Genomic DNA, 14,524 nt, shown 5'->3' with positions numbered 1-14,524 from the left:
AAACTGTTTAAATGTGTATGCACGCATGCACACTTATTAAGAGCTATACGTATATTTATAAAATACTCTTTTGACCTCTGTCAAATTAAGATTAGGGCTTTGGTGTTAACTATTTTATCAGTTCACGCTTTGTATTAAAAACTTTTTTCCCCTGTTATGTCATACTTCATTAGTTCTATGCATATGTAGCCTTAACGTTTTCTCCCTTATTGAAGTTTGTCCCGAAAATAGGTTATGAGGACAGTTATCTGACGCTTTTAATGACTATTAATTGTTTAACGGAGTGTAATGAAACTATATTTACTTAAGAACGACTCATGCATTTATTTTTCTAAATTACTTTGCCATGTTTTTACTGTCTGCTAGCTCGTTCTGATGCTGCGACTCCAAGTGTTCAGTAACAAAGTTAAGAAATAGGTAGTTGCTGGCTTCAGCAAAGCTGTAGTCTAGTGTTGTCACAGAAAAATAAGTGCTTGTTATGTAAAATATACAAGTTGCTTTTGTTCCTTATTACTTTGAATGACTCCTTAAAACTAGCCAGCATTTAATGAAAATGCAAAACAAGATAAAAATGTCTCTTTGGTTCTGATGCCATTTGTGGTGTCTTTAGTTTGTTACAGCTGATGTTACTGAAGCAAAGGGTATTGTCCTTAGACTTTCTCATATTGCTGCATGATCTGGAGGATAAGGCATGTGCTACATACTAGCCTTGTACGCGCTTTAAAAGGTTATGTGAAAACCTTTATTTTTACTGTGATACTGAATACTAAAATCAGTACTAAACTGTTGGATGGAATGATAGCTGAATACAAGCACTGAGTACTTAAAAATTTCATTAAAAAGTGATATTCAATAGCACAGCAAATATACCTGTTGTAGTGAAGTTAACTGTCTTACGTTTCCGAAAAGCAGAACTGATGTTCCTTGCCGTTTTTTTCACTGGATATAATAGCAGAGTTTCATGATGTTGTTTTCTAATCATGTTCCACTGCAAGTAAGAAATTAGGTGTAAATACCCGGGTTAGGGCCAGACAACTTTGTGCTGGTTGCTGGTGCTACTGAGGTTGTTGAACATTGCATTTTATTCTTGCTCTGCTTACCAAAACCATTTATTGAACATTGTGCTCCGGGGGTGACAGGTGTAGCCTTTAACATAGAAGGCTTAAGCACGTGTCGTTTTTCATTGTCATCAGTGCTTTTTTTTTCCCCCATTGTGTACAACTCTGTACATTAAATATTTTAAATAGCAGTATGTGACTAAGGTAGAAACGCATGTATTTCTCACACGCACTTTTCTTTGAGCTCATGATTTAAATGTTTCAGCTTATTTAATTTTTGTATTCTGTTTTTTCCTTGCACAACTTCTCACCTTAACTTATTTGGGGGTAGGGCAGTAAAAGTGGATGCCGCTTTTGGGCATGTAGCAGAGAGATGTATTCTGCAAAGATGTGAGCATGTGCTTTCTGCTTGTGAATAGTCCTATTTGATTAGGATCAAAGTGACTCGTTAGGTTGCCCTAAGTAAAATGCCTGCTTCTGATCTTCTGCTGTCACCTCTTGGCAAGTCCAGCTCACGCAGCACGGCTTTGACTGAGGAGTTATTCTGAAACCAGTAATCACCAAACATTCAGCTGATTGTCCACAGCCAAAAAAATTCAGAAGGCTTGCTTGTATTTACAATGTGTTTCATCAGTTACTGTGGAATTCCTTCCCTCTTCCTGTTGCCTGTGTAGTAACAAGACATAAATCCTTGCTGTTAATTTAAACTACTAAGTGCAGTCATTATATTAAACATAGCTTGATTTCATTTTTTAACATACTAACTGGATTTGCTTTGATGTAAGGTTCTTAAGAATTTTTATTGCATTGATAAAATATAAATGCAATTGTTAATGACATGGAGATATTTGCAGGGCACTTTGAAAAATTGAACGCGTTTGGCTGGGCGCAAGACTGTGTTGACATGCACCTCCCTATGGAGTTAATATTTATTTGGGGTTGAAATAGTTATTACTTTATAAAATGTAAAACTCTCAAAATACTATATCTTTGTAAGTTATTAAATGTGTGAATCTTAGATGATTTGTGCATGTATCTTAAAATAATATGTAGGATTTCTACTTGGAAATAAACCTGGACTGCTTTAATTCTGAGAGATGGTACTTATGGTACTTTTAGGAGTAGTCATCAACACATTGCAAGAGCTGTGGTGGTTCATTTAGTATACATTCTGCCTATGGAATGTATACTTATTTGTAGAATGTCTCGAATCATGATAAAAAATGGATATAGTGGCCTGAATATCAGTATATACTGTGATAATTCAAACTTACACATTGAAAAGGGAAGTAGCAGAGATGACAGATACTATAACTAATGCACTCCTTAATGCTGTATTTTCCCCTTCTGGTATATCATCAACAGTCGTGAGCATAACTAGATTTTTCTGGAGGCAGCATCCATGGCTGCATGTATTAGAGTATTGCTTTTGTTAATTGCCCTTTCTTTGTTGATTGGTATATGAAGATCAACTCTAGCTCTGGGCTTACTGAAGGTTTTTAGGATGATTAATGTCTGGTTCCTGTTTTTTGCCCCTCTTTCAAGTAAAATACTAAGAAAAATTGTTTAAAAGGTAGCCATTTTTGCTATCACCGAGGCAGTCATGCTGTAATAAGGAAGAAATCCTTTTCAGGTGTATTAGAATAGGAAATGCCAGTCAGTCTAAATAAGGCTAAGGTTTCCCGTTGTCTGTACTTTCAGCACAGATCCTAAAGCCAAGATTTGTTCAAGGCATGTTCCATAAACAGACTTAAACCAGGCAAACAGCACTAAAAGCATTCAGTACCTTTAGCCGTATAGAGCTAATCATTTTCTCAAGCACATTCTCTTGTGACTTGCAGATGACTTTTTTCATAACCTTTTATACTGATTGACTTATTATATCTTAATGCTGAATCAGCTCTTATTTTCATTTCCATCCAGGGAGAACAGTAATAGCACCAAGGTAGCGTTCATAACTGACAGGGATGGACACACTGCATATGATATTCTTGGTACAAACACACTTTTGGAGAGAGTATCTACCTTGTCTGAGTTGAAACAAACAAACAAATTTAATGAGGAAAGTTTTTTTAAATTATCGAAGTATTTATTGCATACCAAAATTGATACATTAACATACTTTTATCAACTAGTGGTGGGATGCAAGTTTCTTAGGGAGAGGAGTAATTTGCCCCTGAAATAGCATTTAAATACTTCTTCAGACAGCAAATATTTTCCTTTATCAAAGTTTGCTTTCTGCAGTCTGGCAATGTTTACAGTTCATAAAGATTTTCATGGGAGCTGTGTGCATAAAGCAACAGTGAAAATACACGTCACAAATCTTGATGGATGATTGTTAAATGATCAAACTGCCTCGGTTCGTTCTTCAGCACCGTGTGTGAGCACACTCATTGCAGGATTGTAGCTCTTTGCAGTTGTGTCAGTCTTCCCACATTTCCTATTTGCCATCGTAGTATTTGGCTCAAAGTATAACAGCTCAGTGTCTTGGATTTTACTTGTCACTAATGTACTTTGTCAACTTCAGAAGCAAAAGAGTTAGCCAAATCCAGAGCAGTGCTTGCTTTTTTTAAAGCATGTGACTTTACTCGGTGTTAATCCCCATTCTACAGGAAACCACTGATATTGAAATTAGCACAATACTCATATGCGCTTTAATTCTATCCAAATCCCATAGCAAGATAATGAACAGTTTTGGCATAAGGGTTATTGCTTTGTCCTCAGATACATAGTTTTTAAAAATCTCTTCATTTGCAGCAATTTGGTGGTATTTTGCTGACCTTGCATGAATTAAAAAAAATTGCAAAACTCAAACTTTTCTGCTGCATTCTCAAGCCCCAGTGGTATTCCTAATACACTTGGTACTGGCAGAGAGTAAAGTGTGACATAAATGATTTGAATTCATTTTGCTGTGTATCTACCTCAAATTGTAATGATGCTTTTTCTGCTCCACCTATAGCTTCCTGCAGATTTCACAAAGCTGCACCTTACTGACAGTCTCCACCCACAGGTGACCCACGTTTCATCTAGTCACTCAGGATGTAGCATCACTAGTGATTCAGGAAGCAGCAGCCTTTCTGATATCTACCAGGTAAGACTGGAATGGATGCTCATGGGAGGTGCAATTGCCAACAGTTTTGACATTAATAGCTGAACGCCTGTGCTATTGCGTATTGTCAGTTTTTGTCTCGAGCAGCACTCAACAGATTTCAAAAAAAAATATTTTGTTTGAATCATAATAATTTCAGGGTTTTATCTGCCGCATACTAGATCTGATGTTTGTGAAAGCTCAGCCAGTAATCTGCAGCACAGCCACATGAGGTGTGTGTGTTGCCTTAGTTTGTCAGGATCCAAGTCAGCAATGTAGAGGTGTAGTGTTTGGCAACATTTCAGGATTGTGCTTCATTAATTTTGTTTGTAATCTGTGATTTTGGGGGAGGAAATGTTCCTGAACTTCAGCATGGAGAGCCAGTGTGGCCTCTCCAGCAGAGGTCCCTGGTGGGACCTAGGAGGTAACGGGGGTTTGTTCCTGACTCCAGCACTTCACCCCGTCTTTCTGTCTGTCCAATTTTCCATGTGTAAAACAACAGCTATGACGTTTAGTGCTAGAAGACTAGACTTGGAGATCTCATGATGGAAGGTGCACATGAGCTGGGCGTTATGATTAAAAGCTGGATCAGAATTTCAAAACTATAGATTTAGGACCTTGTAATGTGAGGGGTTTTTCTTCTTGATGCTGTATTTTACAGTTCTTAAAGGTGTGAACTTCAAAATCTAGAACATATTCAGGGGTAGGGAGAAAGAAATGTGCAGTGAGCAGCCTGTGCTGGCCTGACTTGAGGGGCATATTCCAGTTTCCCCACCCTGTAGAGACCTGGTGCCAGCATCTCTTCTGGCTGTCCTGGGAAAGATGGAGAGGTTGACTGGTGAGACTTTTTAAGTTGTTATACTTTTGGGGGCACTTCGTGTCATAAAGATCTATGCTCGTTGTTTGGAGCAGCTTGAGTTTGGAGAGATTTACTGTGAAACTGATCCAGAAGGTCCCTTGGGACACACTTTGGGGTGTGTCAGCTTCATGTAAATAAAAATTAGAAAAAAATCTGAAATAAAAGGTCTAGATCCTTCATTTGATGTTTACAGTTCCTGCAGTGTCGAAGAGGAGGATTTGCCCTTCTGATAAGAAACTATAGCAGTTTGTTATTCTGAAAAAAATTAATCAAATCTAATTAAAATGTTGTTCTATCAAAACAATCGTAAAAAATATTGTTCTATCAAAACAATCGTAAATAATTTAACGAGGCCAGTTCTACATGAAGTACTGTTTACTAGAAGAGCAATAATGTTTGTTTGGGATGCTTTTAAAAATGCAGATGTAGCCACTTAAACAATGGGAAAAGCATCATCTATACAAATACACACAAGTTCAGTTGTGAGCATAGCTGTGGCATGTAGTTTGCTTCAGGTGAATAAGCTTGTAGGCTTTTCTGTGGGAGAAGATAGACTATAAAAAGGTCCCAGTTCAATTTAGATAGTAATTGCAATAATGTAAAGGTTTATTTTTGTGAAAAATGTCAAAGTAACTGAACACTTTAGGCATAGCATATGCCAGTCAAGTATGTTTTGTCAGAATTTCTTCTGAGAGAGGATTACTTCGAGACAGGGTTTAGTTTTATACTGTGAGGGTGAAGAAGATGTAAAATCAGCTTTGTTCTTCAAGTCTTCTATAGATTTTCATACCCTTCATTCCAAAGATTTTACATTTTAACATAAAAATAAGAAGTACCTCTAGAGACACAGTTGTAGGTGGCATTTAGTTATAGTCATACAGATACTCTCTAGATAAGTTGGAAGTAAGTTTTTGCAGAGTTTCAGCAAAACTTTTATAACTGTGAAAAGGATCATTGAATTTCTGGGAAATTTAAAAAACAATAGCGTACAGAAGCTTCAGAGAAATACGTCTTTCTGTAGTCACCAACCTGGTGTATGACTCCCATAATAAGTTTTGTTTGCAATAATGGAATCAATGGGATGGTTGGTGTTTGAAGAGAGTTAATTGTTTTGTGAAGTATTTACATGGAGAACATTTACTTTTTTTAATATTCTTTTCAATTGAATTAAAAAAAAAATTGAGGATACCTTGTCATTCTTGGTGATCTTAAAAAATATTGTCTGGTTTCTTAAATAAATCTACAGTTAATACCTCATTTAAAGATGTCTTGGCACAGATGTATTGAGAACTGTGTAATTGTACAATGTCACAGTAATTATTAAAATGACCAATGTCATTATCAACATTGAGAAATATGAGCATGTATTGTGGAATGTAGCCCCATGTTTTTGTATTAATACACATACTTGAAGAAACATTTATTAAAAAAATGAATTGATAAGTTCAGGTGTGGAAACTGATAAACTTAAGGTTCTTAAATTATTCAATTTAACTTTATGGTACCAAGTATTGTTTGATTTAATGATTTCTTGTATTGTGGTAAATCATTAATTTCTTACCTCAATTTCAGTTGTAAAGGTTTGTAATGTAGCAATGTTAAGTTAGATTAAAGTACTGCCAAAAAAAAGCCACAACAAAATAGAATGGCTGTAATTTCAGTTCTCTCAGGTCAAGTCAAGGATTAAATAAACAGAAATACTTTTTGAAACTGAGATTGGATCATTCTCTTTCAATTATTTTCCTTTTAATTCTTTCTCAAGTGTTTATTCAAAATCAGTAAACCATAACCAAATGATCTACATGTTATTTTTTTACTTCAATTTTAATGGGTCTTAGGCAAAGCTCAATATCGTTGTTCCTCTGATTCTTATGTTTTGTATATAATGTCATTTTTCTATTCAGTAGAATGGACTTCTCTTCATTATGCCTAAGTAGAAAGGAATGATTTAGAAAGATTGCCATCTTATCTTTCAATCGATAAATAAAAGAAATGTTTTTTTTTTCCCCCAATTATTCTGTTAATCAGATCTTTACTGTTGAAATCTGAGTTAATGATATGTCAAGTTTTGTATCCTAGTAAGTTTTAGTCTGTAACCTTAAGAGCAGCTGTTTGCAGTGAAAATATATTCATGGCCTTTTAAGATTTTTTTTTTTTAAATAAATCATGAAGCTGAATCTTCAGATGCTTTCAGCATTGAGCTGAGAATATTTCCTTTTAAATATTAATGCTGTAACTAAATTTGTTTGTCAAATGTTGCACATGAAAGAACTTCTTTTAGGATAAGAAGTACTTACCAAAATAAAATAAAAAATCCTCTGTGTTTACCCCACCCAAGTCTCAGAAACATTTCAGGTGCCAATCAGTAAGGTCCTTAAACGTTGTTACTTTTATTTTAGGAAATAAGTTCATGAAGTGACTAACTCTGTAATGTGACTGGAGAGGAAGGGGATGCTGAGTGTAATAGATTGTGTGCCGGCTTGTATTTGCCAAGAACAATACTTGTGTTGATTTGGCGAAGCAGATCGTTCACTGCCGCTTCTCATGTGCGGCTGCTCACTCCTGTTTCTCGTGCGTAGTTAATGCTTCCCATATGGAAGCATATACCTGTTCCTGTATGCTCCTAAATGCTTCCTATACCTGTCACGTATATTACCAGATGATGATCCTGGTTTGAGAGCGAGGAGATTTAAGCCCGTGAACGCGTGTTATTCCCCCTCCCTGTTTTGGGAAGGCGTTGTCGTGGTGGCTCGGCCCTTTCCTTTGCCAGCCTTTCTTTGCCTTATCCTGTCCTCAGCCCGGTGGCTTCCTGCCGGCCCTACGTGCCCCCCGGTGCCTGCCCAGATACTCCCGGCGGTACAGGAAACCGGGAACGTCCTTTCCGAGGCCCTCCCAGGATGCGTGTATTGCTTGGAAATTTTCAAGATGTCAACTTTGTTTTCTCACAAGTCTGATACGGTAACTCTTAGAAGAAAGGTCCACCTTCCAGAAAGTCTTCCTGAGAGCGCCCAAACCTTTCTCTCTCAAACCGGAGAGTCCACGCAGCCTGCCCTTAAGTTGCCGTAGGCAAAATAAAGGGGTTTTACCCTAAGGTTGTCAGTCTCTCTGACTCTATCAGCCTCTGCAGTGCAGGGCTCTGGGTAATGCAAGGATGTCTGAAACGGCTCAGGTAAACTAGGTCCTACTGAACTCCCCCCCACAGTTTCGGCTAAGTCCTGTGTGGTGCCTTATCCCTCTTGGTGAGTTTGGGTCCTCTAATCTATTCTGCAATTAATAGCCTAGGAGTAACTGTTGGAGTCCTTGTTCTGTATGCCTGTGGTCTCACCAAACGTTGCTTCTTTTTGAAAAAAATGGCAATTAGTTGGCAGTAGGGGAGGACGCTGTTCCTGGTGTGCGTTGTCTGGATTATTACATTTTTCCATCTCTAGGGAGGAGTAGTGCTCAGACTGACTCCTGTGACAGATGTGGGCTGCTGTAAATTTTGTAGTAGGTAATGAAGGAATAAACATGAAGAGAGAGAGAGCAGTAAAAATCTTAGACTGAAGGAGTTTTAAGGTATTTCATGGCCATTTGCACTCATGTTAGTAGAGTATGAAAAAAACAATTTTACTACCTTAGATTTATATATGGTTTGTGTGCATGTTATAGTTATAATTGATTGTTATATATATGATAATCCTTTAACAAACATAATTGTAATTACATGGATTGAATTTCATAGCAATTTATTTCTGTTGTAAACTTTTGCCCAGTGAGTTGAAACCTAATGTAAAACAAAACCCCAGCCATGTTTTCTCTCTGTGGAAAAGCTGGATCCAATGTGCCTCTATAATGACAGGAGGAAATCTTTCAAGCTAATGGAACTTTTGCAAGTGATTTCACGGGAGGTATAGTGCCAGTGTCTTGGTGTTTTGTATCAGTATCGGCTTATAAATTATGAAGTAAAAAATGAATGTTTTCACTAATAAACATTCTTAATTTAATTTTTTAGTTTATTTTTTAGCCCTTAAACTACAATGATCAAAAAATAAGGTGGGAGTGGTTTTTTTGAGCTGAGTTTTGCTGCTTTCTTTCTTAGCTTCATGGACTTGGACTGCAGCAGGCAATGAACATATTTCTGGTTTGCGCAACAAGTGTCTTCTATGCTTTTTTCATTTTTTATTTTTTCCCCCCAGTATTTTTCTCTTGCACTTTTGGAGATTTTGGATTATGGATTTAGGTGGTGACATTAGTCACAAAGGGGATTTATTATTCAAAATGATGCATTTTTTTCCTTAACGTTTCCTAAAGAAAGTGGTTAAAATAAAAATTTTTAAAAATCTACGCTAAAATATTCTGTTCAAAATACTAAGAGATCAGTAGTTAATGTGGTTAGTTTTAAGGGGTTTCTAGTCTTCTCTTTATATTTTTAAGATCAGTTGGAAGCTTTTTCCCCAAACCAGTGTAAAAAAGAAAACCGTGAAGGCCACCTAAAACAGAGCCAGTCATCTTGTAAGCAGTTCTGCAAGTCTTCCCACTTTCTTTCCCATAGTAAAGCTGGTATGTGTGTGTAGGCGTGTGTGATGAAGCAGTTATAATACGGGCGGGAGAGTTACTTGATTGTAAAGGCATAGATCTGTTGGATAAGCCAACATCCTCCTTAGCCTCTTCTGATATTTTTCTCAACAGATACCCAAAAATTGGCTGGAGAAGGAAATGAGGCAGTAAAGGAGGTCATCTTCTTTAGCTGTTCATGTAGTCCGTCACCTCTCTCATTATGTCCATGTTCATGATGCCTCCAAAAAATGAAAGACCAGTAGAGTTAGGCTTAATCAGTTTCCTCTCATACCAGTCTAAAGGGAGCAACAGGGTCTTCCATTTCCCCAGTCTGCCCAGTTTGACCTAAGGGGAATGAATGATAGTTCTTTTTTTAATTTTTTTTTTTAATATTATTTTTTCCTCCTAGAATCAGTCAAGGAGCCAAAGGCTAACTGAGAAGACTTAAACAAGGCTCCTTTACTGTCCATCTTTTCTTAGTTATTCCATGGTATTTGTTTAATTAGCTGTTATTACTCAAATCTAGAAGTGAATTTGGTCTTGGAGATCCTTAGCAGTTGGAACAACCATTTTGGTATTACTACAATATTAGCCTTTATAGACACTGCTTAAAATTGGGCAGGTCTCCTTAGGTACCAAATGTGAAATAACTCTTCACCTCAAGCTTGAAATTGTCTGTCTTAAGTCTCCTGACTCTCTTGTTGGTGATGTGACAAATAAAATATTAGACTGTCATCATGTGATTCCTTTGAAGCTTCAGCAAATTTTTCATGCCATCTTTCCAACTGCGAAGAAAATTTTTATTGCAACTGGTGTTCAGACTTTGGAGAGACATTGTTGTGTACTTTAAGCTGCAACTAGCATTTTTCTTACCTGCAATCTCTTTAGATTTATTTAAGTGAAGCTAATTTCTCTTATTATCCAAGAAACAAAGGACAACATGCACCTAGGAAAGCACTGATTTCTGAGGTGTATTTCATCCTTGATTGAATGCCCTGGGAAGCTCTAAGCCTCAAGATTGACTGCAGTACAAATTCTGTAGGGTATTCACCTTGTGTTCTGGATTTTCTACTGCTGGGTTTTATAAGGAAGCCTTTGTCCTCAAAGGAGCTAATCGAGTTTTTCCCTTTAGTCTTACACAAGTGCATGGCTATTGCTTCATAACTAAGGGTACCTGTGTGGACATCCTTGATTTTTCTAACACGTGAGGGAGTACAAAAGTACTCAAAGTAGGTGGGTTATGAAGTTTAATGTGTCAGCAAGAGGACCTTGAATCTTTAATGTCATACTTGATGCTACTAAGCCTGAAGAAGCTATTTGCAATGTTTTTTTAGATAAATTGGTGCATGCTTTTCACTGAAGACAGATCCAATTATTCTTAATAATGTAATGAAACTCATGCATAACTATTTTGTTTGTATAAACAGAAGGAGTCCTCATGGGGTGAGTTGTTTGATTCTTTACTACTGTGAATGCATATTGCCTGTGTGGAAAGGCTATATTTGTGTTCCTTTGCTAAATTTTGCATAATTATAACATTTTCAGAAAATTGCTTGAAAAAAATGTATTTTTTTTTTCTCAAAATATAAGGTTTATTTTTAAAGGCGTCCTGAGTTAAATTAATAAATTTTCTTACTACTCTGTGGATTATTGCATTCAATTCTGAGCTTTGTTGCACTGGTTTGTATTTTTTGATAACTACTAAGTTAGAAATAATTGCTTTATCATTCAGGTTTCTACCAATAATTTAAGTTCTCAAAAAGATTTAATTAGCTCTGTAAAAAGTGATGATCTTCAGGAAATGCTTGTAGCCTTTAGTAGTATTTTTAAAGGATTTTCTGAATACAAAGTTGCATTTAATTTCGGCGTGAGAGTTTTTTTTAAATAACATCAACTTTTCTTGATAATGGAGCTTCAACTTCTGTCAAGTTTTGTTTTATCATTTTAAGACAGTCAAATAACTTGTCTTTTAATAATCAGATTTTGTACAATGTGGAGTTTTATTATGTATGTTAGCATTGTGTGACTAAATTTAGTTCTGCATTCATTTTACTAACGTGCTTTTGAGAGAGCTTAATCTGGGCAGGTAGGAGGGGCACTCGTTAGTAATGGGAAGGTTTGCAAAATGACTGTGAATTAGTCAGTCCCACTGTCACTGGAATTGTCACTGTTGGAGACTTCTGATTCTGACAGATCAGTGTCATAAGCTCTGTCTTTACTGACTCATCGTCACTAATTTTTCCACCAGTCACTTTTGATGAAGGCTATTTTGTAAGAATAGTTAGAGCAACTGGTTTCAAATAGATCATAGGGAACATGCATGTTAAGCACAGTAAGACTCCTAATGGAAATACTGCTATCATCAGTGCTATCATTTTTGTGATTTGATTGTATGCCAGTATAACACCCTTCTTTATCCTGTTCAAGAAATGCTCAGCATTTTTTTCTTAAAAAAAACACCCAAAAAAAACCCCAAGAACAAAACCAAAATGAGAATAAGTTGAATATTGTGTGGGTGCTGTTATCATGCTTTTTATATTAACAAGACCCTGTTACAAAGCTTGTGTTGTGCTGTAGGACGGAAGCATTTAAGAATGACACTAGCTGCCCTGATCCGTCTCCAGCCATATGCTACCGTTCATAAGGTGGCTGTGTATAATGGCATTAAAGTAACAGATGTCAGCCGCAGCTAGTGAGGCATAGGGAGGATGATTCTGCGAAAACACCAATGTAATTTGTCTTACCTTCTCTGTGTTTGGAGGGTGACCTAGTTTTGAGTGGGTTTTTTTTTACCAGTCTGAGAGACAGATCGGTAAAACAGGCTTTAGTAGCTGTTTGTCCCAGGTAATATTTGTAAAGTAGATATGAATGCATTCTGTGCTTCCAGAGTCTCAGAAACAAACCATCCCTATAAGGCATGTGAAACTTGATTTCTCAAGCCATGCCTTAAAACTTGCTCATTAGAAGCATGCATTTCCTTAAAAATTGTCGTAGCCAAGCCTTGGCAGCTGCTGTGGTATTAAATCAGGTTCTGAGAAAAAGCAGCTTTATCAGCCGTGACAGACAAATGTTGGTGGGATTTATTAAGTGGTTGGTCTTAAAACTGAATCATTAAAATGTATTTACCTTTAGGTGCTATACTAATGACCTCAGGCTATATATGGACTATGTTTTCCTTCATTTTAATACAATTTAATGGAGGTTAAGTTTGCCAGATATTCTGTGTAGTCCATCTGTGGTGTTTAAGCAGTGACTTTGCGTTTTTTCTGCATCTGTATATTCTTACACTGTTTATCAGCAAATGAAAGCCATATTTAACTATGTTCAGCTGGAATTGTAAAAAAACCAAAAATACGGTCCTAGGTTACTGGGAGATAGCAAAATTCCTGTAGCGTTTTGATGCTGCACTTACTTCCCCAAAACTGTCTACTTAAAATTACATTGCATTCCTAAGTGTCTGAAAATGTAAAGTTGGGGCGGGAACAGAAACAAACTGTTTTAAATGAACTGTTTGTTTTAAAAAAATATATTCAGATAATATTCCAAGAAATTGTTCCTTGAAATATAACTGCCTTCAATTCCCCCAAGACCCACTGATTAAATAATGTATGTTGAATCCAGTTTATGTGTGGCTGATTGAAACAAGTGTTAAAAGCCCTGTTTAAACAATGGTTTTGGCTTGATTAATGGTTGGTTGTTCTAAGAAAATACGTAAAGAAAAAAGCAATATAAAAAATATTGAGTGATTTGAGTGATCTGTTAGGTGATAGAATTCATTTCTGTATCTTTAACTAGAAAACTGTAGCAGTGAAGAAGACATTTGAATGTTTTCTTTTTTTTTTTTTTTTTTAATTGTTTATACATTAATTTAGGCTACAGAAAGTGAGGCTGGTGATATGGATCTCAGTGGGTTGCCAGAGACAGCAGTGGATTCTGAGGATGATGATGATGAAGAAGACATTGAAAGGGCGTCGGATCCTTTGATGAGTAGGGATATTGTTAGAGACTGCTTGGAGAAAGACCCAATAGACAGGACAGATGATGACATTGGTAAGTAATTGCAATGTAGTAGAATACTGTCAAACTTGTTCTCCTTCACCAAAAAAAGAATTATTTTTTGAGCTTGAGGTTTTATTTTAATCATTGGCTGTTGTAGATGGTAACTTTAGTGTTTATTCTGTAAGGTGATTCATAAATGCCATAAATTCAGCCAGTGAATGAGTACAGCCAAAGAAGAAGAGGAAAACACACATAATATGGGTGAAAACTATTAGTTGCTGGCCCTTTAGATCTCAAGCTTCAACTTCTAATTGATATCAGAACTGGTTTATGAGGTAAACATCATTGTGTACTGGAAAGCAGTTAGAACCTTAGCAAAGTCAACATTAATGTCAACACTGGATGCTTATCACATTACATTTTTTAATTGTAAGTTGTGATGTTCTGTCTGTTTTTAACCACAGAGATACATTTGTGTTAAACATTGGAGCCGTTAAGACCTTTACGTAAATGTGCATCTAATCAAACTAATGTGCTATGTTAACGTAAGGCTAATACATTGAAAGCAAAGCAGAATTAGAATTCAAATTCCTACAATTTATAATCTAATCTGTTTCACTGGCTGAGTTTTAATTTTTTTCAAAGTATGACTAAATCATAGAATCATACAGGTTGGAAAAGACCTTTAAGATCATCGTGTCCAACCGTCAACCCAACACCACCATGCCCACTACACCATGTCCCTAAGGGCCTCATCTACACGTCTTTTAAATACCTCCAGGGATGGTGACTCCACCACTTCCCTGGGCAGCCTGTTCCAAGGCCTGACCACTCTTTCAGTAAAGAAATTTTTCCTAATGTCCAATCTAAACCTCCCTTGGCACAACTTGAGGCCATTTCCTCTTGTCCTATCGCTAGTTACTTGGGAGAAGAGACCAACACCCACCTCGCTACAACCTCCTTTCAGGTAGTTGTAGAGTGCGA

The 14,524-nt window shown here is 36.6% G+C and overlaps 1 protein-coding gene across 8 annotated transcripts in view; it reads left to right on the top strand.

The window, feature by feature from the left end:
- RAPGEF2 (Rap guanine nucleotide exchange factor 2) overlaps positions 1-14,524 on the top strand; it is a 186,803-nt gene that overhangs the window by 134,670 nt on the left and 37,609 nt on the right. For all 8 annotated transcript variants that reach the window (XM_075149409.1, XM_075149407.1, XM_075149411.1 and 5 more), the window contains 2 exons: positions 4,018-4,149; positions 13,414-13,591. In XM_075149409.1, the coding sequence (XP_075005510.1) occupies positions 4,018-4,149; positions 13,414-13,591 (310 nt within the window). The remainder of the gene's footprint in view (positions 1-4,017; positions 4,150-13,413; positions 13,592-14,524) is intronic.

Source organism: Calonectris borealis, chromosome 4 (genome assembly GCF_964195595.1).
Source record: "Calonectris borealis chromosome 4, bCalBor7.hap1.2, whole genome shotgun sequence".
NCBI classification, from domain to species: Eukaryota; Metazoa; Chordata; class Aves; order Procellariiformes; family Procellariidae; genus Calonectris; species Calonectris borealis.
This window is presented reverse-complemented; position numbering and strand designations above follow the sequence as displayed.